The following is a 27,514-nucleotide window of genomic DNA, read 5'->3' as shown; positions in this document are numbered from 1 at the left end:
ATTGCTTTAATTCAGGCTTTAGAACTAAGTGTAGGTAAGACTGTGAACATCTACACTGACTCTCGGTATGCCTTCTTAACCCTCCAAGTACATGGGGCATTATACAAGGAGAAAGGCTTGTTAAACTCCAGAGGAAAAAACATAAAACATCAGCAAGAAATCTTGCAACTATTAGAAGCAGCATAGAGGCCCCAAAAGGTGGCAGTCATGCACTGCAGGGAACACCAGCGAGCTCCCACTACAGTTGCTTTAGGGAACTCCTGGGCTGACTCAGAGGCCTCGGAAAGCTGCATCCACCCGCTACCGGGCGTCAGTCACAGCCCCCCTTCTCCCTCAAGCACCTGACCTTGTACCTACTTATTCTAATGAGAAAAAAAGGACTTTTTCCAGACAGAAGGAGGACAAATAATAGAAGAAGGATAGATCCAGTTACTGGATAAAAGGATAGCTGTGCCATAACTGTGAGGAGCCACAGTTGTACTGGCTGTGCAAGAGATCACCCACCTAGGCCAAGAGTCACTTAAAAAGTTGTTAGGCCAGTTATTCTACATCTCACATTTATCAGCCCTTGCCAAAACAGTGGCACAGCAATGTATTACCTGCCAGCAGCACAATGCGAGGCAAGGTCCAGCCGTTCTGCCCAGCATACTAGCTTATGGAACAGCCCCCTTTGAAGATCTCCAGGTGGACTTCACAGAAATGCCAAAATGTGGAGGTAACAAGTATTTACTAGTTCTTGTGTGTACCTACTCTGGGTGGGTGGAGGCTTATCCAATACAAACTGAAAAAGCTCGTAAAGTAACCCGTGTGCTTCTCTGAGATCTTATTCCTAGATTTGGACCACCCTTACGAATCGCCTCAGATAACGGGCTGGCATCTGTAGCTGACTTGGTACAGAAAACAGCAAAGGTATTAAAGATCACATGAAAACTACATGCTGCCTACCAGCCACAAAGTTCAGAAACAGGTAAAACACATAAACTGGACACTCAAGCAGCTACTGAAGAAATATTGCCAGGAAATTCATTTAAAATAAAATCAAGTTTTTGCCTATGGTCCTCCTCCAAGTCAGGTGCACCCCCACCAAACAAACTAGGTATTTGCCCTATAAGATTTTGTTCAGTCGGCCACCCCGCAAATCATAAGTCCCCCAAATTAAAAGTAACCTCCAGGAACTAGGGGAATTCACCTTAAAAAAAGCAAATGCAGGCTTTAGGAATAGCCATACAAAGTGTTCATAATTAAGCACACAAAAATGCCTACAAGCCTGACACTCCTTTAAATCTGGTGACTCTGTTTAGGTTAAAAAGTAAAATCTCATTTCTCTAGGATCCATATAAGATAGGCCCTATACTGTAATCTTGTCCACTCCCACTGCTGCTAAAGTTGCAGGTGTTGTTTCTTGGATCCACCACAGTCGGCTAACACTGGCATCTCAGGACAAGTGAACCAGCCAGTAGGACTCAGATCATCCAACCCAGCTAATCCTAAGACGAGACTGAGCTGCTGAGGAAACAACAAGCCCTGCTCTAGTCACACACCAGAAGCTGACTAGTCTACCCACGGCCGAAGCTTTAGGACTCGTCAAACAAGTAATATAGTTAGAAATTTTAGGCCTAGTAGTATTCTTGTATACTGTTTTACTATTGTTCTGTCACTGTACTCAATCTTTTTCCCAGGTAAGGACCTCTTTTGTCCTTGCTAGCACTTATATAAAAGTGTCCCCACTGCACACATACTACTTAGTCAAAGAACCCAGACCCATCTGGCCCAGCAGCATTTCCAAGTCTTTAAATCATTCTTTAAGCATATAAACCAAAAGTTACCAGAGCCTCCTCCCTTAGCTGAAAACATTGCCGGCAGCCTAGGCCATGTTATGTTTGTGGAAAGACTAACATAGGAGACCAATGGCCTTAGGAAGCAAAAAAAGTTAATGCCTCAAAATAACTTTACTCTGACTAATTCTTTCCCCAAACAGACGCCCACAAGTTCAAGCGTCTAGCTGTTAAAAACTTCCATTATTAAAAACCAAACCCCCATCTACATGCTCAATCAAATCATACAGTTGCAGGCCATCTTAGAAATAATCACTAATAAAACTGGCAGAGCTTTGACCATTTTAGCCTGGCAAGAAACCCAAATGAAAAATGCCATCTATCAGAACAGATTGGCCCTAGACTATTTACTAGCAGCTGAAGGAGAAATTTGTGGAAAATTCAACCTAACCAGTTGCTGTCTGCACATAGATGATCAAGGGCAAGTAGTCGAAAATATAGTTAGAGACATGACAAAGTTGGCACATGTGCTGTACAGCTTTGGCACAAGTTTAATCCTAAGTCTTTATTTAAAAAATAGTTTCCAGCTATAGGAGAATTTAAAACCCTCATTGTAAGTGTATTGCTGGTAATAAGAACTTGCTTGCTGCTGTATTACCCTTGCTCCTTCAAATAATAAAAAGTTTTGTTGCTACCTTAGTTCATCAGAAAACCTCGGCACAAATGTATTACATGAATCATTATCCATCTGTCTTGCAGGAAGACCTAAGTAGTGAAAATGAGAATGAGAACTCCCACTAATAAGTGAGATTCTCACAGGGGGGAATAAGGAAGGAGACCACTTCTCTTACTGTCTCATACCTCAGAAAAAGAAAGAGGAAGTAAAAGTTAAAGAAAGGCAAAAATGAAATCAATAGTCAGACAGCCCAGCGCCACACCCCAGGCCTGGTCTGGTAGTTAAAAATCAACCCCTGACGTAACCGCTTGTATTATCTATAGATTCCAGGCATTGTATAAGGAAGCATTGTGAAACTTTCTGTTCTGTTCTGTCTTGATTACTGATGCATGCAGCCCCAGCCACATACCCCTTGCTTGCTCAATTGATCACAACCCTTTCACATGGACCCCCTTAGAGCTGTAAGCCCTTAAAAGGGCAGGCATTTCTCTCTCAGGGAGCTTGGTTTTCGGGACACAAGTCTGCCAAAGCTCCCAGCCGAATACAGCCACTTCCTTCTTTAACCTGGTATCTAAGGGGTTTTGTCTGCGGCTCGTCCTGCTATGACAGTGCACTGAAATTGTGTGCTATGCCTTTATTTTCTACTTTGTATTTCTCCACTTTAGCACAAATTGAATTTTCTAACAAGTATTCCTGTCTGTAATTAGAGACAATTACAGAGATAAAAGTAAACACTCCCATAACTCTCTTAACTGAGAAAAGAGCTGGATACAAATGGAACAGCATAGTGTTCAAACCAGACACTGAAATGTTTTCTCAGAATACATTTCTGGGATATTTAGCAAGGCAGGAAAAACTGTCATCCAAGAGACTGTTTTCATTTCAGGCTTCTAAATGCCTAGCCCTTAAGGAAAATAAGGCAAGAAGAGCACAGCTCCTACCAGTGTGAGAGGTGCCTCTAGGAGAATGCAGTACAGATCTGATACAGTGTGGTGGGAGAAATCTGGTCTTTTAGGAAAACCTCTGGCCCTGTACTAACACTTTGGCACCTTTATGCTGAATTCCTTTTTTAAAATGTAAGTAAAAACAGATGATCAACTTCATCTAATTCATCTAAGAGGATTTAGATTTAAAAATGTAACTGCTGTACTGCTGCACAATTCTTTTAAAATTTAAATGGAATAAAAATTCAATTAAAGAATATTTACATCAAAAGGTACCTTTCTTAAGACAATAGGCTGATACTCCTCCTCCTCTTTTTGGTCAATTCCTCAGGTTTTTACTAGTGACAAAAACCTGTCAATTCATTTCCATTAGCTATAAAACATTTTTTCCCCCATCAAGACTTAACATCTGGGTGACATACATAAAGGGAAACTGAGAAAATAATTCAAAAACTTAAATATCTTAGAGAGTGAATATAAAGTTTGCTTAATCTTAATTAAATTTTTAGTATACTCTGCCAACCATTCTATTGAGTTTATTGGATTTAAAAGATGTGCCATCTCTACTAAAAATATAAAAAATTAGCTGGGTGTGGTGGCGGGCACTTGTAATCCCAGCTACTTGGGAGGCTGAGGCAGGAGAATTGCCTGAACCTGGGAGGTGGAAGTTGCAGTGAGCCAAGATCACGCCACTGCACTCCAGCCCAGGTGACAGTGTGAGACTCTGCCTCAAAAAAAAAAAAATGCGTGCATGTGCACATACACACACAAAGCCCATGAAATGAAATATGCCAAGTGATCACAGATGTAACTGCCCCACCCACAGAAGGAAGAGAAAGCAATGAAAACCAAAGCAAGTTAATTCATTTTTCTCTACCTCTCCTTACTAGACCAGGCTTTTCTTTCGTCTACGTTTTATTGATCCTTTAAATCCCACTTTAGGTACCTGTTTGTCTACAAAGCCAATCATAAGCAAACAAAACCAAAACATGAACTAGATCCACAGATCCCCACACTTAGTCATATGCACCTATGTGTGAAACCTGTAATTGATTTTATGTTTAATTATAAAGTCCACAGACTACATTATCCATCAGGGGTTTTCTTTACTGTCAAAATGCTTATTTTCCAACTCTTCTGAATATTTATTTAGGCTGATACTTTGCAACAATCTGAGATTTATGTTATGCCGGCATTTGCAATTCAACTGTAATGCAGTGGTGCATAGTGTCCAGAAAAGTTAATACAGTCTTAGGAAACATTTCTAACTTGCAAAGAAGCAGCAACCTTCAATTGGGAGGCTGAATTACCAGTTGATGGTGAGATAACAGCTGTAAAAAATTCCTCTTTACCTGGAATGGGTTTTCATATTTTTTAAAATCCAGTTATATTTGTTTTTTTCAAATACAGAAAACATATGACATTAAAGACATTTTCAAATGTTCCTCCACTAAAAATGTCATAATAATGTGGAAAATTCCAGGTACCCAGAAAGAGACCAGGTACCCAGAAAATTTCAGGTACCTAGAAAATTCCAGAGACCCAGAAAGAGAATCTAGAAATTAATTTAGAAATTAGAATTCTAATTTAGAAATTAGAAATTAGTTCTGGAAAACATTAAATGTTTTTTAACATTTATGTTTATTAAAAATCATGTGGAATGTTTTGGTAACTTGATTATTATCCTAAAAATTAGCTAAAACACATAAGAGGTTTTTTTTCTCTTTAGTTCATAAGTAACTATTTTAATCACTGTATTTATGGCTCTGCACTTACAGAATAACTAAAATATGCAAAGCAGATAGAAACACCAGAGAACAAAGTAATATCATCCATACCCTTGGCCTGGCGAGTTTTTCTGTTATATTAATTTACCTAAGCATAAAAAATCTAGATGGTAACACTCTTATAACTTATTATGCTGCTTAAGAAAGGGCTGAACAAGAATCTAGAGACAAAAATAGAAAACTCTACGTGAGATCCTCTACCTACAAAAGTCAGTGTTTCTTTCCTGAAGTCCTGAGCTGTCCATATGCACATATCGTTGCTTCTGCATTAGAGGCTGATTACATTTAAAATCATTCTGTAGGAGAAAAACAATGACATCTTATGATGTGAAACAGATGAATTAGGTGTATATACACAAGTTCTCTAAGTTGTCACTGTTTATATATTCTGCCAAATTTATGAATATAAAAATCCAGCACTGCACAGAAGAACTATTCTGCCAAATTTATGAATATAAAAATCCAGCACTGCACAGAAGAACAAAGGGCGCACCAGGAATGCCATGGTGGGCACAAAAAGATAAGAGCTGCGGAGGCCCGCGAGTAGGACTGGCCTGCTCAGGCCTCCCAGCTGAGGGCGCCCAGTGGGTGCCACTGTCCCCTCCCTCCCTGGCAACTCTATTCCTCCTCCACCGCTCCTCACCCACTCTCAGTCAGGGTTATTTATAATCCATTGTTCCACAGAAATACAGATGTGATGTGGAAGGGGAGAAACGCTGGTATTCTAACACCTACAATTCAAGGATACAGTTTTGAAATCAATCATAAAATAAATAAGTATTTTCCCATTATATAACTCCATACTCCATATGATATAAACTCAAATGTATCACTACACTGTCAAGAAACTTAATATTTAACTCCTTATAACAGAATCAAAATCAAAATCCATATCTGACCCAGTTCCATGATTTCATAAGTAACATAAATTACACTTAAAATGTAATTTTGAAATTATACCTAAAATTTTTTAAATTCATAGAAAGTAATAAATGTTAATTTTATTGTATCCAAAGTTACAATTTAATCTGATAAACAAAAACTTCAGGAATAATGCAATATCAAAAACCTAAAAATCCTTTAGGGCAGAAAAACCCAGGGATGCAGGCAAAGTGCCACTGCTGCTGCCTGTCACGCAGACCTTCATGCTTTCATCTGTGCTTGCATTTTAATTATGTTCAAATAATTATTTCACTATGGAGGGCTAAAATACACCATTTATAATAACTCGTTTCCATTTAAATTGAGCCAATGCTAAAAGAAAAACTCCACTGTATTTTCAAGTTTTCACTTGGTATAAAAGAAAACAATTTAGAGAAATGTATAAGATTCTTTAGAACACCAGTAGCATATTTTAGGTTAAAAAGCCCCTATTTTAGGCAGGTAGAAAGGTAGTCTTTATGAGTTTAGTATAGACAACTAGGTTACCTGAAAAAAGGTATTGATCCAAACCTCTTTTACATTTGGGGATATACTTTGCAAAAGATTACTTTCCAAATGGTATTATATTTAGTCTCATATTAAACTGGTATTGTAATAAATTGTTATTACTTGAGCAACTTTCATTCTCTGGCACAGGGAGTCACAGAAATTTATAAGTCACAATCAAATACAGAGATCACAGGTGAATTTTAATCTTCCTTCATACAAAAATTCCTCTATGAAGGAAGTGTGGGAAAATACTAAGCTTCTCCATTAAATGCAAAGGAGATAATCATAGTTAAAACATTAAAATTTAAAAAGTTTGCCATATAATTAGAAAGAGAGAGGAAAAAAGAATACTCTCTCATAAAGAGCAAATAAACCAGTATTTCCCTGTAAAGACAGAATACACTTCCTCTTATAATCACACACACAGAAATGTACTATGAGACTACATCAAGTTCCTAAATTCAAGAAAAAAGTCAAATTTAAAAATTTCATCTTCAATACATGATCATCTGAACAACAAAAATTCTCAACTAAAAAATTTCCTCCACTGGCAAAGGGAAAAGGTCAACATCCTATTTCACACACATCTTGCCTTTCATATTAGGAATATACATTTTTTAAAACAAGAAAACCACTAACCCAACAAGAAAGACTTCAAGAGAAGTAAGCTAATAAAATAATAACTGTATTTCAATAGCCCTAATTTCAACACAATGGGAAAATAAAACTTTGACTTTCACAGAAACTTTAGAAAAACATCTGGCAACTATAAGCTCATTGGTTGCAACGGCCTGAAATTCTATTAAATGCCAACATCCTTTAAATTAAATTCCTGAAAGAGATACAAACAAACCATAAGATATGAAATTACTAAATAATTGATTTATGTTGAAAAATCTGGCTTGGGGTAAAGTGAAGTAAGGAGAGAAATCCAGTGGTGTATTCCATGTTTTACTGACAGACCTGAAGTTTTTCCTCCTGCTAAACTGATAAAAACCATTCTGGGGTTTTCACCTCCTGTTTTGATCCCATTCTTCTTGCACTGAAGTTATGGAAAAAAGTAAAAACATTTTCAGCCCATCAGGTGCTATCCACACTAGCTCTGAATCTACCCCAAGTCCATCTACTTCTCATCTCAATGTTTATCGTCTAGGCCAAGCCACCAACTACCTCAGCCCCAGACTACCATGAGAACCAGCTCAAATGCTCTTCATGCTTTCTCACTTACCCTTGCACAATCCATTCTCCAGGGAGTAGCCAAAGTGACCCTTTCGAAACATAAACCACATCTTGTCATTCCCCTATTTAATATCCTTGCAATGGTTTTCAACTCATCTTACAGGAGTCAAATTATAGCCTACAAGGCCCTACATGATCAGGTCTCTGCCTACCTCTCCTGAACCATGTTTTTCCCCTCGTACCATCCTTCATGTCAGAGTTTGCCCTTGACCATCCTTCATATCAGAGTTGCCCAACATCGGCACTCACATATATTTCTTTAATTCTAGGGACTGTCTGCATTACAGGATATTACCAGCACTCCAGGTGTCTATGCACTAGGTGCCAGTAGCACCTCCACCCCTGAGTGTCACAACCACATAATTCCCTGTACATTGCTTTAAACAAGCCAAGTTTGTTACTACTTCACGGCCTTTTCACCTCTCATTCCCTCCACCTAAAATGCTTATTCACTCCAGTAATAGAGCTGTATGGCTGGTTCCTTATCATTATTGTCAACTTAGCTATGTGGCCTACTCAGGGAGGCTTTCTCTAATCATCCTATGTAAAGTTGCACCCACTTTCATCATACCTAACATCATTTAACTTATCAGGGTACAGATTTGTACACTTATCAGGGTACAAAGCTAGCACTCAAAAAGCACTTGTAAGAATTTACATAAATGTCATTATTTATGATAAAAGTGTTAAGTGGCAGGAACATAATATTTAACACATGATACCACAGCAGCACTCCTGGATATTCTCCTACACTGTATGTGCCTGCATCTTCAAACGCACCCATGCTAGTGCATCACTAACCCTCTCCTTTGGAAGTGCTGGTAGCATTACTGTCAGTTATAAGCAATGTATTTGTTCCTGATGCCTTAACAAAAAAACAGAGCATCCTTCCAGAGGCTGGGGAATGGAGAGGCATTTGAACTGTTTAGGATACTGCTGAAGGCACTGAACACCCAACCTACAGCTAAAAGCAGCTATGCCAAGGGGAATCTTCATTTCTTCTATTATGTACACAAAGGGCTCACCATGTCTAAGTAGTTACTCTTTAATTGATCTTGTTTTAAGTGGGTACAAAAAAGTCACTAATTTTTATTTTAAAAATAAAAACAGGCAATAAAGAAGCATAACTTTAGTTACTTCAAAAGCAAAAACTATAGTGAATGAAATGTGAGAGCTGAATCTAAGTTCATTTATCAGCTTTTAGTGTTTTTATGTGAATTGGTAAAATTCATCCAGTTTACCATATGCTGAATAGGTAAGCCTTGCAAAATTGTGGCGTCTCTAAAGGAATCAGTAGTCCAACTGCATTCAGCTCCAAAAAGGACTGACTGACTTATGTCACAAGGTCCTTTTAGTTACTTCTGGAGTCGTTTTTGAAATTATTATTTTGAATATACACTCCTTGAGACCTTTAGTGCAGTCCGTCTTTATAAAACTAATGTGTCATTGCTCTGAATTACTAAAATATATTTCTAAATTTTGAATCAAAATCACTGATTTTAAAAATGATCATTCAAAGCATTTACATAAGAACTTTTAGAATGGCAAGTGAGAGTTTTCAGACTAATGTACAAGTGTGAGCAAAAAGCCGTGGCATACCAGTTGTGCACCATGAGCTTCTGCACGGCCAGCAGAGCATTATAGCGGACCTGCTGGTCTTCATGATGCATGTGGTTCATGACCAGCTGCTTCCCACCGAGCTGCTCGATGACCCTGCAAACGGGAGAGACGTGGTGAGGAAGATGCAATTACTCTCAAATTCACAGTTTGTAAGCAGGCAGCTCAAATACCAACACGCTAAAAAGGAAAGTAACAATGTACGTAAATAAACCAAACGTGTCTTTTTTTACATCATTTTCCCTGAACCACAGATTTACAGTATTCAAATACTTTCTTTTTTGAATTCCTAATGATAAATCCAACAGTTGTTCTCATTTCTCATCTCTAATCCAGAAACATATGATCTGCCTAGATACCACCCAGGCACTAGTATTTTAGATCATGGTTTTCTAAGTGGCTGAGTATTAACGTTTTTATTATCAGTATTTCTTGCTTGTTTAATATCAGTATTGAACACCATCTAATTTTCATAACAACATACAATCAATATCAAGCCCACCAGTGACTGTGCTATGTGAAGATAGGGGCTTAGATGTAGACAGCAGGGAACAGGGGGTTAAAGAGCACCCATGCTAATTTCCTGGAAAAGACTACTGATTTTAAGATATCCACCCCTTTGTAATAACAATGGGATATGCCATGTGACTTGGGCAGTGAGATGGAAGAGAACATTCATATCTTCGAGACCACCGAGATGACTGACAACCGACACTGCTTTCTATCACCACTCTTCTGACATCCTGAAAATCCACTTATTACAAATACAAAGGAAAGTAAAAATGGCTATTACTTCATGCATAGAAATTGGTCCTCTGTTTCTTTGCAAAGGTGTGGTTACAGACAGAGCTGTGGAGTCTCAACTTCCACACAACAGTGTGGACTGCCCTGTCCATTCTTCAGCCACCAGTCCTGTCTAGTGGAGGATACCTACGATATAGTCAGTGACAAGCGGCACCTTAATGCAGTACGGTGTTTGGTGGTTTAAGACAATCTCACAGATCAGTAAGGTTTCTGGGGTCAGGAAGAAATAAGTAGATGGGGGTCGGAGTGAGAGGGAAGCTTTTATCTGCATACCTTTTCATATTTTATTCTTTAAAGCATGGTTTTAAAAAAAATGTATTGAACTGAGGGGAAAAAAAAGAACATAATGTAACTATCATCAAACATTAACTGAGTGCTTACTGCAGGCCAGGCACTGTACTTTAAAACATTATCTAATATATCAGCTCAGCCATTTATCAAACATGTTAATTAGACAAGTCCTTTACCTGGTAAATTCCTCCCTGACAAATAGGGAAGACAAGGACATCTTCACAGCGTTGCTGTGATGATTAAAGGACATAAAGCCTATGTCCCTGCAGGACACTAAGCCCAGCTCTGCAGCGATGATGATACAGGCTGCTCTCCTGCCTCCCATTCTCACTGTAGTCAAAGGAATCTTGGCAAAACTCTGCATATGATTTTTACTACTTAAAACAATTCAGTGGCTTCTACTTGTCTTAACAAAAGGACCCAGACCAGGCACAGTGGCTCACGCCTGTAATCCCAGCACTTTGGGAGACCAAGCTGGGACAACTGCTTGAGCCCAGGAGTTCAAGACTAGCCTGGACAACACAATGAGATATTGTCCCCACAAAAAAATTAAAATAAAAAATTAGCCAGGCATGGTGGTGTGTACCTGTAGAACCAGCTACTTGAGAGGCTGAGGTGGGAAGATTGCTTGAGCCCAGTTCAAGGTTACAGTGAGCTATGATTGTACCACTGCACTCCAGCTGGAGCAACAGGGTAAGACCCTGTTTCTTAAAAAAAACAAATAAAAATAAAATAAAGGACCCAAATCCTTAAAATAGCTGACAAGGTCCTTTCACAGTCAGCTTTGGAGCCCCACTGAGCTTCACAGAGCACGGTCACAGGCTGCTTGTTCTCTAGACTGCCTCTGAGGCCTGAGCTAGCAGCCAACAGCACCATAGCTCCTGGCTGAAGGAAACTTCTCTAACACACGAGTTTTCTCCATAGGCACGTAACAGCCCCTTCTTGTGCTTAGGAACATTACACAGCACTCCAGAAGGTTTGGGGGCCATTTTAAACAGGAAAATCACCACACACACACACAAAAACCCCACAAAAATGCAAAAAAAAAAAAAATATGGCACTAAACAGACCACGTAAAGAACGCTTGTTTCTAGCGTAAGAGACAACACGGGATGGCAGAACGCTGCCTTGTTCCCCCACAGCTGGGGATGTGTCCATTAGCGACTCCAATTATTCACCACTCTACACATGTCCATGGATAACTACAAAAGCGCCTCTAGTATTGACACAGCTGTTGAAAATAAACTTTTTAGTAGGTGGGCAAATTCACAATTCTGGAACCTGTGAATAATGAGGATCAAAATACAATCTCAGAAAACTGCCATGTTGTGAGCAAAATAGGACTGATTAAAAACATACAGCTCACACACCATTTACAGTAATATCAAATGTGAGCACTTTCCCCCACGCTGGGCACTGTGCTAAATGTTCATATTTTTCATCTCATGTAATTCTCACAACAAATAATACTGCCTAGCAAAAGCAGTGTTTTTGACATTCTAAACCCTTGTTCTTATTATCACCAGCCAAAAAATTTTGAAAAGCTTTTAATGATTGATATTATTATGTTTATTTCTTTTTTTTTTTTTTTTTTTTTGAGACAAGAATCTTGCTTTGTCAGCCAGGCTGGAATGCAGTGGCAGGATTTCGGCTCACTGCAACCTCCACCTTCCAGGCTCAAGCAATTCTCCTGCCTCAGTCTCCCGAGTAGCTGGGATTACAGGTGCTCACCACCACGCCCAGCTCATTTTTGTATTTTTAGTAGAGACGGGGTTTCACCATGTTGCCCAGGCTGGTCTCAAACTCCTGACCTCAGGTAATCCACCCGCCTCAGCCTCCCAAAGTGCTGGGATTACAGGCATGAGCCACCGCGCCCATTCTATTATGTTTATTTCTTAAGCATTTAGTAAACTACATTTTATTACTCTCCACCCCAGAGCCCAGTGGGTCTCATACCAAGTGGATGATCTCGTCCCACTGAAACTCACACTGCTATTGAAATAAACAGACATTTCTCATCTTCTCAAGATGCAATTGAAGCACCAATTATTTTCAGATTATACAAATGCCCAATATCATGAATGCTTGAAAAAAAGGTGAGAAAAGAATCTTTCCAGCTGGTGGATTACAAAATATCATTAAAAAGACAAGATATTTGATGATTTTTTAGAACTAGAGTCAAGTACTTCATTTATGAGCTATTGTCTAATAGGGGTAATCTTGCTAACCATATTTCAAAACAAGTTAAGTCAATAGCATGTTAAGCTTTAAGAACTTGGAATATTCTGAAATATGATTAACAAGTTCAGCACTGGTACATACATTTAAAGAATGCAGCAGCTGATGAAACTAAAAAATGTAATTTGAGAGTAAACTTTTAAATATTCTAAAACATACAGAACTATTTTTGTTTGTTCTAAATGTCTTTTTCTATCTTAATATAAATAATTCAGATGAGTTTACATAAAATATCCTCATAAGAATTCTATTTGTTTAGTATTCTAAACATGGCTGTTTAGAAGCTAATAAAATGATATCACACTATAACATATTATGATTCCACTCATATTGCTAAAAATGCTTAAGTTGCACAATGCTACTTATATGAAAGTCAACATTTTTTAATCTGTGTAGCAATATACCCTCTAGAGTTATAAATTCAATGAGCACAGAAACCATGCCTATTTTCGTTTCCTTAATTAGGAAGGTCATTACCGTTTTTAAAAATAAAAAGATAATTTTGGAGAATATTTAACAGATTTCTAAGTGAGGAAGCTCACTCTTCTCACTCTTTTTTATTTTTTTACTTACCTGACTAAAGGAGGAAGAAAGAGAAAGCTCTTTCTTTTTTCCTTTTTGTTCTTTTTTTTGAGATGGAGACTCGTTCCATCGCCCAGGCTGGAGTGCAGTGGCATGATCTCAGCTCACTGCAACCTCTGCCTCCTGGGTTCAAGCAATTCTCCTGCCCAAGACTCCCGAGTAGCTGGGATTACAGGTGCACGCCACCATACCCGGCTAATTTTTTGTATTTTTTTTTAGTAGAGACAGGGTTCCACCATACTGGCCAGGCTTGTCTCAAACTCCTGACCTCGTGATTCCCCCTGCCTCAGCCTCCCAAAGTGCTGGGATTACAGGTGTGAGCCACTGCATCTGGCCAAGAAAGCTCTAAGCACAGAAGTGGTGGGAGAGGCCAGGCTCTGTGGGATTCCAGAGCTCACACCTGTAATCCCAGCACTTTGGGAGGCCAAGGTGGGTGGATCACCTGAGGTCAGGAGTTTGAGACCAGCCTGACCAACATGGTAAAACCCCGTCTCTACTAAAAATTAGCTGGGTGTGGTGGTGGGCGCCTGTAATCCCAGCTACTCAGGAAGCTGAGGCAGGAGAACCGCTTGAACCGAGGAGGTGGAGGTTGCAGTGAGCCAAGATCACGCCATTGCACTCCAGCCTGGGCAACGGAGTGAGACTCCATCTCAAAAAAAAAAAAAAAAAAAAAAAAGTGGTGGGAGAGACAGCAAAGGTTTCAGTAAAATGTAAGCTCCATGGGGCAAGACTCAACAAATATTCCTACAGATCATGTAAGTGATTAAAATATAAACTAAAAGCACCAGATGCCATAAAGAGGTTAAAGAGAATGATAGTATTCAGTGCTGCTGAAAAGGTGGTGAAAATGGTATTCCTATATACTGCCAGGGGGACTCTGAATTAGTCTATATTCAATAATGTTTATTAAAATCTCAAAAGTACTCATATCATCTCATTAAATCTATTTGAAGGGGCCAGCAAATAACCAGAAATGTTCACACAGATGTTAATTCTGTTTTCTTAATAATGAAAATTTGGAAACTAATTGCATGCCCAGTAGTAAGATTTGAGTAAACTAGAGCATGTGTACCTATACATAGCATTAAACCATATTTTTAAAACTCTGTAGATGGAAAATACCCATGATAAATGAGGAAATGCAGGAGATAAAATAGGAGATGTCACATATCACAGTTTCAGAAGAAAAAATACATACTATATATGCATGGGGAAAAAACTAAAAAATCATTTTTATCTCATACTTTGTAGTATTAAGGGTGTTGCTTTTTCCTCTTTATTCTTTTCTGTATTTTTCAAGTTTTCTGTAATGAGAGTTTGTTACTTTTCATGATGACTATAAGTTAAAATAGAAAAATTAATCCAGTTTGGTCAATAAAAGGTTTGTGCCACTATCAAAACAATTTAATTTGTATTTACACATGCTGTGCTAGGCTTTGAACAAAGGAACACAGAGATATTTACCAGATAAAAAAGTCTGTATTTTAACAGAACAAACATGATTCTTTTGGTAGCTCTTTCCCTCAGCAAGTATTATGCCCTACTGTGTGGTGAACACTATGTCTAGTCAGATACAGGTGGCTCTTTTGAGAAGTTCACAGTCTAGTGAGACAAACAGACATCATCACATTATCACTGTACAAACTGAAAAGTGCTACATAATGGAAGCATTAATATATTCAGAATCCTGTGGGAGCACAGAAAATTGGACATTTGTATTTAGATTCAAAGGCAGTAGAGTTTGTCAGATTAAACAGAGAAGAATCTCATATCAGTGAATATGTTTAGTTACAAGTAACAAAAACTTTACCCTGCCTGATAATTCTCCAGCAAAATAATTTATTGAAAGGTAACTGCATATGGCTTGGAAGACTGGACAATTGTACTCGAGGGCTGGCCAGGCTGAATCACCATCAAAATCAAGTAGTTCAGTGAGGGTGCTGTTTCAGCTCGGCCCTTGACCCCGCAGCTTACTTTGTTCACCCCCAGCTACCCAGAGCTGCCACCTCTTCTCCTCCTCATGGAGCTGGCTATCCCTGCTTCCCCCAAGTCTCTCGTTCCTGCTGGAGGTCTGGGGTAGCTACATCGGCTTATAACTGAGCTTTTAGGCCACGGGCAGGTGGCTAAATGTAAGGGAGAAGAGCAAAGTGAATTTGTGGCATTTTTAATCTTCTATAATGGGAGGGATTACAAGCCTTGTAAAATGGGGAATTCCTGGAATATAGGAAGGTGGTTTAGATGCCAGACTCCTTTAAAAAAAAAAAAAAAGTGTAGCTGTTCAAGCCATGTAAGAGAGTCTGATAGAGCTTTGATACTGTCACAATGTTTTAATTATTAGAACAACATTCATTATACCAGACTTGTGCTATTAAGTCATACATGCAAAGGGAGCACATTCCCTAAGGGTGAGTGTTGGGCATTAATCATCAGGGTGTGATTTCTGGACTTCTATCAGGGGCCACAGGTGTTTTGTGCCTCCTGAAGAAAAAGCAATGGAACAGTTTTATTCCTGAACATCATGTATTTTTGAAAAGTAAGATTAATGCTAAATTGTGTTCGATTCTCAGAATCATGTTACCATATTAAAGGCTACAAGTCCGTTAAAAGAACTCAACTGGCCAGTACAGTTGATAAGGTAAATTCATTTTATTTTTGTGTTATTGCATTTATTGAGGACAAGTATTAAATTTGCAACTGGGGGGCAATTAACTGTCACGTTATGCTCTCCACCCAATCTTATGAAAACAAGTAATTGGATCAAAAGTGTTTCTTAAAACTACAAAAGCAGTCATGAAAATAATACACATGTAAAACAAGAGTGAAAAGGGTTCCACGTTAAAAAGTAGATGTAAACCTGCACGCTGAGAAAAACCTGATAGTGATCAAAGAAAAGGATGGATAGGAAATGTGATATTCAGTACATTAAATCCTCACTTAACATCAATAGGTTCTTGGAAACTGACTTCAAGCAAAACGACATAAAACAAGCAAAGGACATTATTCGAGGACCTGCTGTCACTTAAAGTCTCAGTTTCCAAGAACCTATGGATGATGTTAAGTGAGGGCTTACTGTACCTAAAAATGTATCAGTGGACCAGCAAAACATTTACTTGTATCTCCAGAATATTTTTGTTACAAAATGTTGTCAACCGACAAAGGTTACTGTTTGATGGACATGGAGATCGGAGAAAAGGACAAAACTGCAAGAGACAACATTCTGACACTTCAATCCTGAGAAACTTGTAAAAACAAAAAAGTCCACCAAGAAGTTAATGACAAACATGTTCTTAGAGAAGCAAAATTTAATGTGAAAAATCCCATGATAACAAAAAGAGTGTAGAAGAACAACTGCTATTGCTTGAAGTAGCAGACACTTTACTTGACAATTGAACAATCTACTGATTTACTTGCTTCAGCAAACACCTAAAGAGTGCTTACTATGTAGCAAGCATGACTCTAAGTGTTTTACATTATTATTATCAATGAGTATTAACTCACTCACTCTTCACATTCACAGAGGAGGAAACCAAGGCACAGAGAGGTAAAGGGACTTGCCCAATCTCACAGTTACTAGGTGGCTGAGCTGGGATCTGAAAACCAAGCAGGCGAGTTTAGTCTGGGCACTTACCCACTGCATGACTCTGCATTGGTGTCCGTGTTGCTAAGTAACTATCCATATATGTACTGTGTAAACATGAAAAAAAAATGTCTGATGAAGTGCTGAGGTAGACTTCCATGACAAGTCCACATATAATCTGAATATCTCAAACTCTGGACAAGTTTCTAACTTTTGCATGATCTGGACTGGAAGCAGTTTTTTGAACTTGGCACTGACAAAGGACTAGTTATGTGCAGCAGAGTTACGGCTATGTGGATAAAAAGGCTGTACTAACTGAATTGGAAGTCCATGATGTGCCTATTCACCATGCTACTGTTGAAATAGTCCAAAGTGCAAATATGACATTAGAAGCACATGAGAAGCTGTTTGAAGGAAGGAATAGGGAGTATAAAACTGCTTTTCCAACCAGAAGTGCACCACTTTTTTAAAATAAGAACTTGAAACTCAACTTCTTCACTGGCATTATTTTTATTGAGGTAACAGAAAATGGTCACTGTTAGCTTTACCAGAATATAATGCAGGAGACAGCACTTTTACTGATAATGCCAATAAAGATAATTTCTATTTTTTTTTTCTTGAGACGGAGTCTCACTGTGTCACCCAGATTAGAGTACAGTGGCACAACCTAGGCTCACTGCAACCTCCGCCTCCTGGGTTCAAGTGATTCTCCTGCCTCAGCCTCCTGAGTAGCTAGGACTACAGGCTCATGCCACCATGCTTGGCTAATTTTTGTATTTTTAGTAGAGACGGGGTTTCACCATATTGGTCAGGCTGTTCTTGAACTCCTGACCTCGTGATCTGCCCACCTTGGCCTCCCAAAGTGCTGGGATTACAGGTGTGAGCCACTGTGCCCGGCCAATAAAGATCATTTCTATCACCTTAAGTGACTTGAAGTGGCATATCTTAGCAACAGTTGCTATCCTGAATAGGTTAAACCTATCATTTAAGTTCCAAATATCAACCTCAAATTTGAGATACCACAATTATTTTTTAAGATAACTGACTTGTGGTGAAAATGGATCTATCACAAAGCATGTGAATTTTTCCAAGTGTTGAAGTTTTATTTTTATTCATAAGGAAAAAAAATTAATGAGGGCTATAGTAAAAAATCGTATCCAAAAGCTACAACTTTTGAATATGAAGAAATGCTTTTATATTACTGAATGCGACCAACAAGTAGGCTGGGAATCCTTCTCCTCATATCTCACTAGAGGCAACACTCTATTTTCTTGCTTTTGTTTGAATGGGCTGGTCAACTGAGTGTCTGATGAAGTGCTGAGCTGGACTTCTGTGAGAAATCCACATATAACCTGAATATCCCAAACTCTCTGGCCAAGCTTCTAACTCTGTAGCCACTCCTGCCAAATGATAGTAGTAACTTAGCATTTTCTAATTCAGTAGCAATAAAGGGTAAGAAAAGAAACTGAGTATAGATACTTTCTTTTTTTCTTTTTCTTGAGATGGAGTCTTGCTCTGTTGCCAGGCTGGAGTGCAGTGGCATGATCTCAGCTCACTGCAACCTCCGCCTCCTGGGTTCAAGCGATTCTCCTGCCTCAGCCTCCCAAGTAGCTGGGACTAGAGGCACATGCCACCACGCCCAGCTAATTTTTCTATTTTTAGTAGAGACGGGGTTTCACCATGTTGGCCAAGGATGATCTCGATCTCTTGACCTCGTGATCTGCCCCCCTCAGCCTCCCAAAGTGCTGGGATTAGAGGCGTGCGCTACCACACCCAGCGATCCTTTCTTATGACTCAAGAAGTCTATTCTAGATAACCTGGTAAAAGATCAAAAACAAAATAATTCCAATACTTGACATGAAAGAATTATGTAATTTAAAATGTTTGAGTATTATGATTAATCTTTTAGAAAACTTAGTTCAAATTGTTGATCTGCAAATCCACTGAACACCCATAAAGTTTGGGGGGAAAAAAAACAACAACAACCCTATAACCATGAGAGAAACCATGCCTTTTTTTTTTTTTTCTGAGAAGTTTCAAAAAGCAGAGTCTTAATGAGGAGAAAATAATTCGAAAACATATCTCAAAGCAGAAGGATCCAGAGCTTGCACAGAAAATAAGTTATGCTGGTGAGAGGCTTCAGAATAAAGAATGACTATATTGGTCCATGATGTAAATATAAGCCACTGGAAGGACATAGAAAAGAATTAGCATGACCACAGTTTTGGGCCAAAAAAGACTATTTTAGGAAAAGCATGGAGGATCAACTGCAGCAGATATTGGTGATAGGAAGTCAAACGAAGGTACAGCATGATGGGAGAGATCATCCTTCTTAGGGAGAGACAGTAAGGCAGGGAGAAAGAAAGGAATGGGGCAGTAGAGCAGAATTACGTGAAGGCATAGCAGGCTTCTGCCTTGGCAGCAGGTCAGGTGTGCACAACATATCCAAAAGAAACATCTGAAACACCAGCTGAGGCAGTGCTGTGAGAAGATGAATTCTTCAACATGCTTTTCACTTTCAGCATTTTAAAACTATCATATTTTTATCTTCATTCGCTTTTTAGCAGTTATAAATCTAAGAGGGCTCTATATACCATCTATCCATCTGTTTTTCATATTTAACACATTTTAGATGAGTTATAGACCTTGGCTATTATTAGCTAAATTTATATTTGCCTTATCTAAAGATCTTTAATTTTCCATAGTAAAACCAATTATTTTTTAATGATATTAATTTTGGACAGCTCTTGATATTACAGTGTCAACAACTATGAGGGTCTTAGTTTTTACCCTACTTGCAGCTAACAAGTTAGCCTGCCACAGTTTCATGGATCCTGGTAGAACACATGAGACTCCTGGGTCCGAGACAAAGGATACTTTATTGCTCACAGCAACAGAAATAGCAAGATACTAGCATTTTAGTGCTAGTCCCCCAAGCCTCAATTTCCACAAGCGAACATAAAGGAAGCCAGATGAGCCCTGCACACTGTGCATAAGAGGAACCCTGAACTTAGAGAAACCCCAATCTCTCATATGGCAGTAAGCACATCTGCCCATTGCTCTTAGGCAGACAAACCTCTCTGTAAAGGGCATTCAGTGCCTCGTCTTGCAAGAAGTTCAGAAAGATGAGAGATAGGAGTGCAAAAGGCTTATTGGTAAACAAAGAAAAAAGGAAGGCATGAGAAATGTCTTCCTACAATATCAACCCCTCATTTCTACACCATCTTGCCTTCCAAAAAATGTATCTATAAACACAACATTTGTGGGTGGTTCTGATGAATCTGGCTGGCACAGGCTGGAACCAAGTCCACTTAATTAGTTTTATATGCCATTTCATTAAGGCTACTACCTACAAGACTCCAAGCACCAGGATAAGGCCAACCTGCAGCACTGACCTCACCACCCACGTCCCCCAGGGCCCTGGACTCAACCACCTAAACAAATGGAATGAATCATCAGAGTCTACAAGGACAGCCTCCTTTTACAGAGCTCTCTACACTTGTCTGAGGACTACATAATCTACTGGTAGCGTTTCCTGAAATACTTGAAGGTTCCTTATGACCACACCCCTAAAGCGCAAGTTATTGTCTCTTTGAGAAGAAGATGAGTTAATGCCTGGCTTCCATAAAGTATAATACCAGGGTGCTCATTGTGCCCCTGGAAAGTGGTTTATCATTGCTGGGGCCACCCAAGTGGGACCTTCATGAGTTAGTGAAACAGGCTGGGTGGCCTCCTAGCTGGATGATAAACCTTAGGAGTCTGAGTTCAGTTCAAATAATTAAGTCCTTATTTTAAGGCAAGACTGGCCTATTTGTCTATGCCACCAGCCAGAGGACATTTGTCCATACCATGGAATGGCTGAGGGATAGCTTTGGAATTAGGGAAGTACAGAGCCATTGACAGGCATTTTGCTTAGGGGGTGCAGGGGCTACCATTATCTCTTCTATTCCCAATAAATTTTTCAGTAAGGTTAAAGGGAGTGGCCATGGTATAGCAGTGAGAGCTGCCTCGCAGTGGGTGACAGGCCCAGCACTCAATTAAACAGAAGGCACTGGCAACAGCTTGGGAGATCTCTGTGTTTTCCTTTGAGGAAAGCTCTAGAGGCAGTTCACTGGAAACAAAGATCATTGATGTCCCTACCTCCCCTGTATCTCCAGGGTCTGAGGTATTCTTCAGATGCTGAGGTTACTGTTATCCTTCCACTGCTACAAAATCTATGTGCCCCATTCCAATAGCTAACTTCACTACTTTTTAACCATCCCTTAATTGTGTCCAGGTATTTGGTATGAAAGGGCCAAGTACAAAAGGGACAAGCGCACTTCTGCAAAACTTACAGAAATCCATTAAGTTTCCGTCTTTAGTGTGCGTGAGTTACTACAGAGAGACTTGGCAAGCACTAACCAAGCAACCCTTTCCCTTATGATTAGGTTACGGGGGGGTGGGGGTGGGGGTGGCGATTCTTTTCCTAAGGGCCAGATAAGTAAATATTTTATGCTTAATTCATCTCTGTAAGTATAAATAGTAGACAAAAAATAGCCAGTGCTCGCAAAATGGCTACCAAATCTTTAACATGAAATATCTAATGTGATCTACACAGTAGTATTATGCCAGCGTACTTATATTTTTATACTATTCTTTTTCTTTTCTTTTTTTTTTTTTTTTTTTTTGAGACACAATCTTGCTCTGTCGCCCAGGCTGGAGTGCAGTGGCACGATCTCAGCTCACTGCAACCTCCGCCTCCTGGGTTCAAGCAGTTCTTCTGCCTCAGCCTCCTGAGTAGCTGGGACTACAGGCGCGTGCCACCATGCCCAGTTCATTTTTTTCTTCTTTTTTTTTTTTGTATTTTTAGTAGAGAAGGGGTTTCACCATCTTAGCCAGGATGGTCTCCTGACCTTGTGATCTGCCTGCCTCGGCCTCCCAAAGTGGTGGTATTACAGGCATGAGCCACCGCGACCGGCCTATACTACTCATTTTTAACTGGGTTTATCATAATTCTCACTATTGTGGGAATCTTGATTTCATTTGCTTTGTTAGTTCCTTTGCTAACCTACTCCATTTTAGATAAGTACATTATTTAGGACTCTACACTGAAGGTTTCAAGAAACCAAATGAAATGAATGGCTTTCTCTTACCGTTTGCCTCGTGGATAATGCCGCACATATTCTCCAACATCGTGAGCAGCAACTGCTAAGACTTGGGGATCATCTGACACTTCCAAAAGTTTTGTCAAGATTCTGAAATAAATTTTATCCAAAGAGAGATCAAGTTCTAATTTTTCTATAGACTACAACAGAGCACAGGTATAATGAAGATATCTTCCTGAAAACAGACATTTATTAATATATTCATATTCTTCGAAGGATTTCACTATTAGACATAAGTTTGCAGTTTTCAAATCTTCAAACCTTCATACATATATAACAAGTTTCTTTCAGATTCACAATGTGCACCATGCAGTTTCCAAAATATCAGGGACTCCCCCCTCAAGAAAACTAGAACATGAATAAAAGTTATTTTAACACAAAACTACCAATAGATCTTTTCCAATTATATATATTTTCATAAGCCATTTATAAACCCTAGGACCTACTGGTATTACTAGGACAAGTGACTTTCAGTGCTCGATGATAAGAGGGTGGACTGAGCACTAAGCACACGTCTTCTCCTCTCTCTTGCCCCAATTCTAACAGAAGAGTGGAACATATACTTTCCAAACAGTGAAGTCCATAACAGCAAGAGAAAAGATGGCAGCCCAAATCCACCATCCTGTCACCTTGCCCTTCTGGTACTTTCTCCAATACAACCACATAAAGTAAATTGTCACTGGAGCCTGACGGGTACTTCTGAGAACAGGAGCCAGGAACCAGCAGCAAAGAAGGCTCCCCCTGCCCCGGCTTCTGCTACCCTCCTCAAGGACCACTGAGGGTGGGTGCAGCTACCCAAGATGTGCATGTGCCCTTGGGAGTGAAAGGGGAGGGAGATGGTGCTGCTCAGAATCCAAGGGGCTTGGAAAGGACTACCTTCCTCATGTGTGCAAGCAGAGATCATTCAAGGAATAGGTTGCTCCTCTGTTATTTTAATGCTCGAAGAACTAGAAATAGATGGAAAACTTCTCAATTCATTCTAAAAGCAGAGTGTAACTGTGATAACCAGTCAGAATGAATGTTTTTTAAATGGTTTGGTAAAAGACCAATATATAAAAACAACTCTTTCTAATACCGCAGCAACTCAGAAATAGATACACACAAACTTTAACAAATTAGCCAACTGAACCCACTAGTACACTGAGAGACAATATAAAGTTTTCAGCTCAAATGTCATCTCTTGTATAAGAGCCCACGATTACCCTAAGGCAGTACTCTCCCCACCATTCTCCTTTCCTACTCCACTGTTCTTCATAGTACTAATCACCACCTGCCACTGTAATATGTATTAAGACAGTCATGTTAAATGACTTCAAGCCATAGGAAGTAAAAATGACAGGTCACAAATTAATACATTTAGTCTGATAACATGTATAAGTAAAGGTATATAAAGATGTAGGTAAGGTATGTCTAGGCACCGGAAGAGACTATGGCCTGCTGACCCTAGTTCCTCCTCAGGAAGAGTCTGAGATTGAAGAGCAGTGAAGAAACCTTTCCACTTTAGTTCTCTCTGCCTTCAAGATGAAACAAGGCATACTCAGTTTTACATATATCTATTTATATTTTTAACATTTCAAACTATGTGTGTTTTTAAAAGGCTAACTTGCAAATTATTCTAAAATTACATTAAATTTAATTCAACTGAAACATTTTGATAATTTCAAAAAATTACTTCTATGTTTTTATTTCAATAATTTAAATATTAAGAAATTTTATGAAATTATAAGCAAATTGCATTAACAAAAATTATTTAAAATATAACATTTGTTCTCAAGAAAAGAAAAATAGCTCAGAGTCGTCAGAGCTATGTGAAATATATAAAATTTTTCACACCCAGAAACAAGAGTGTGGGTCCAAGGGCAATTATTTAAAGGCATTTTGTCCCTAACTATCCCACTCATTACCCTCGTGTTCCTGGAATTTGTGATACAAAGATCAATGTACAGCTAATCAACAGTTTATGTCATTTTAATGTAAATTCTTGGCAAACGACTTAGGTAGTGCCTCTTCTTTTTCCCTTAAAAGCCCACTTGTAACTGCTACTAATTGGAGTGCATATTCAAGGCAAGTTGAATCTATGCTCCCAGGTAGCTTTGAGCTTGAACAATCTCTGTATTTAATCTTATTTTCTGAATTTTGTTATTTAAGAATGACATTCTGAATACATCAAACCAGAAGTCAGAAAATAACAGCTCAAGTCCAAACCCAGATGCCATCTGTTTTTGTAAATGTTTTACTGGAACACAGCCAGGCTCATTAGTTTACTTGGTGTCCATAGCTGGCACTGCAATGGCAGAGTTGAGTAATTTGGGACAGAAACAAAATGGTTCAAAAAGTCTAAAATATTTACCACCTGGGTCTTCCCAAATCACGTTGCCAATCCCTGCCTTAAACTATTCTCAGTGACTTAAGCCATTCTCCATATGGCTCAGACCCTGATACCCAAAATACGGTGTACACACCAGCAGCATGGGCATCACCTGGTTACTTAGAAATGCTGATCACAGACCCTAATCTAGGACTACTGAATTAGAATCTGCATTTTAACAAGATCTCCATTAACATTTGAGAAGCACAGCCTTAGAGTCAGATAATGTTAGAACTGGAAGGAATTACAGACTTTCTAGTCAAATCTGCAAAATGTGGACACGATTTTAATTGTTACCCTTCAGGACCATTAAGTCCGCTGAATATCTTCAGCAACAATGAAAACAGCTTTGTATTATTAGCTGTAAACCTGCTGAGCATGCTATTTCTGTGTCAAATCGTCAATTAAAATGTTCTTCAAAAGAACAGGTTCAAAAAAAGACATTTTATGGTATGCAATGAGAGAACTCCCTCCAAGATGTCTATGAATACAGTTAAGTCAACAATAGATTCATCAATCACAATCCAAACCTCTATTGCCACGTTAACCACAACCCATGATTCTATCAAATAGTCCAATGGATCCAGGCAGCAACACACCACAGCTCTGTAGTTAGACCAAATGTGAATTCTGCCTCGACATTAGCTAGAAATGTAATCTTGAAAAGCATCTGTTCAAATCAAATTAGAATTTACATTATTCTAATTGATCATTCAACAAATATGTTCATTCTCTTTCACAATGTTTTCCCTCAGTTTTAGAAACTTGTTTTCTCTCTCAGCTTTTGCTTTTCTTCTATCTCCATGGCTTCTTATATTTCAGAATATTTTCTTACTCAAAATATATATTTATTTCAAAACTACTAACATACAAGCTACAAGGTATTTTCTGTATACTTCAAAAGTGAGAGGGAAAAATTAACTTTTATACTTGCTAAGTCTGGAATTACCTGACGTAAGTGTGGTTATCCACAGATAAAAGGAAGACCAGTATGCATGATGCTTTTTAAACAGCAGAATCAAATAAAGATTTCATCCAGATCTATCTTACTGGGCAGCACTAGTACCTGTCATTCATCTCATGCAGATAATTTATAAGAATGTAAAGAATGTCAGGTGACCATCAAGTCAGCGGGTTGTTAAGCTGCTGCTCTAAGATAATAATTGGTTGCAGCTGGTGCCAGGGAAAGACAGTCTCCCAACAGATAGAAAACACCTGAAGCTGGTGATAAGCAGCTTCCCAATAATATCTCAAGAGTGGGGTGGGCAGGCTCAAGCATGCACAGTAAGGTGCAAAGTGGCAGAGTTTAACTGGTATATGACCTTCCTCTAGGAATGCTCAACTGATAAGGGAAAAATGCCTCAAGTGAGCATGCACACAACTTCAGTAAACATACTGTGAATGTGGCCCCTCCCAAGTGCTGGCAGGACACTGAACATGACAGCCCAGCCCAAGGGAAACATCGAGGGAAGAGAAATGGAAACCCCGGAACCATGCCAATGTATAAAACCCCAAGTCAAGGGCAGAACAGGGCACTTGGATCTCCCAAGTCATCCACTTGGCCCTCTTCCAAGTGTACTTTATTTCCTTACATTCCTGTTCTAAAACTTTTTTAATAAGCCTTCACTTCTGCTCTAAAATTTGCCCTGGTCTCTCACTCTGCCTTAAACCTATTTCTGCCCCTCAGCAGAATTATTTCCTCCAAGGAGGCAAGGATCACGTTGCTGCAGACCCATACAGATTCACAACTGGTAACAACCCCACTTACAGAACAGACTCCCTTCTGGGCCAAGGGGACCCGAGAGAAACCTCAAAAACTGAGTTTCAGGCTATGATGGGAAGAGGGATCAGACAAAACTCACAATACCCCTTCCCTTTCGGAGTTTAGGCACAACTGGCCACCATTAATGTAAAACAGAAATCAGCTACACTTTCTCAGGGCTCCTTAAGACTGTTTTTCCCAAGATGGTGGTCACTCATATTGGCTCAGAAGAAACCTCTTTAAAATATTTCACAGAGTTTGGTTTCTCCATTAACAAGAATAAAAACTAAAGACAAACAAACAATAATTTCAAATTTCTCATTATCATATAAACATAAAAGAAAAATACCATATACCGGCCAGGCGCGGTGGCTCACGCCTATAATCCCAGCACTTTGGGAGGCCGAGGTGGGCAGATCACGAGGTCAGGAGATCGAAACCATCCTGGCTAACACGGTGAAACCCTGTCTCTACTAAAAAATAGAAAATATTAGCTGGGCATGGTGGCGGGCACCTGTAGTCCCAGGTACTTGGGAGACTGAGGCAGGAGAATGGCGTGAACCCAGGAGGCGGAGCTTGCAGTGAGCCGAGATCGCGCCACTGCACTCCAGCCTGGGCAACAGAGCGAGACTCCGTCTCAAAAAAAAAGAAAAGAAAAATACCATATACCATTGTTCCTGGTTATTCAGAAAAATCACAGTGTCATACAAAGGTAAAGGGAGTAATCTGAAGAAGCCACAAAAATTAAAACCTAACACCAGAAAATAGAAAGTACCCTTTTCAAAAGTCTCTTTAAGAGTATCATAATAAAGATATACATAATGCTTTTGTAATAACTTGTAAAACATTCCCCTCCACTATATTCAAGTTTTCTAAACACTAGATTTAAAAAAAAACTCCAAGCTCTTTCTGTTGTTAAAACTCAAAGTCATAAGGTAACAGTGAAAAACTAATCCACTCCTTCCCACTTCCTATTCTGTCAGTCTTGCTGACATCAACCACTCACTTTGATTTGCCATTTTGTTTAAATGAGAATAATGTATTATTTTCAGTAATACACAGAAAATGGAGTCTAAACAACAGAGATAGGTAGGCCTAAAAATGCTCCATCTGGATGCTTCATTTAAATGACAATAAGAGGATTTCTTAAAAGTATAAATCTATAAGGAAGGACAAAATGGGAAGTGAAACAAAAACAATAAAATATTGAAGCGGAAAGTCAGAAGAACAAATGTTAAACATGAGAAAACCAAATACCAAGCTGGCAGGGAGGTAAGCC

The 27,514-nt window shown here is 39.1% G+C and overlaps 1 protein-coding gene across 5 annotated transcripts in view; it reads right to left on the bottom strand.

Annotated features, from left to right (window-relative positions):
- ATP6V1H (ATPase H+ transporting V1 subunit H) overlaps positions 1-27,514 on the bottom strand; it is a 134,559-nt gene that overhangs the window by 18,800 nt on the left and 88,245 nt on the right. For 3 of the 5 annotated variants that reach the window (XM_004047006.4, XM_004047007.4, XM_055348764.2), the window contains 2 exons: positions 22,094-22,195; positions 9,452-9,565 (listed from right to left, as the gene is read on the bottom strand). In XM_004047006.4, coding sequence (XP_004047054.3) covers positions 9,452-9,565; positions 22,094-22,195 — 216 coding nt within the window. Of the gene's footprint in view, positions 1-5,387; positions 5,479-8,883; positions 9,566-22,093; positions 22,196-27,514 lie in introns of those variants that run through there. The other 2 variants (XR_002007114.3, XM_063709287.1) reach the window with 2 other exon arrangements.

This window comes from Gorilla gorilla, chromosome 7 (assembly GCF_029281585.2).
Source record: "Gorilla gorilla gorilla isolate KB3781 chromosome 7, NHGRI_mGorGor1-v2.1_pri, whole genome shotgun sequence".
In the NCBI taxonomy this organism is placed as follows: Eukaryota; Metazoa; Chordata; class Mammalia; order Primates; family Hominidae; genus Gorilla; species Gorilla gorilla.
Note: the sequence above shows the minus strand (reverse complement) of the source record. Positions and strands in the feature narration are given on the sequence as shown.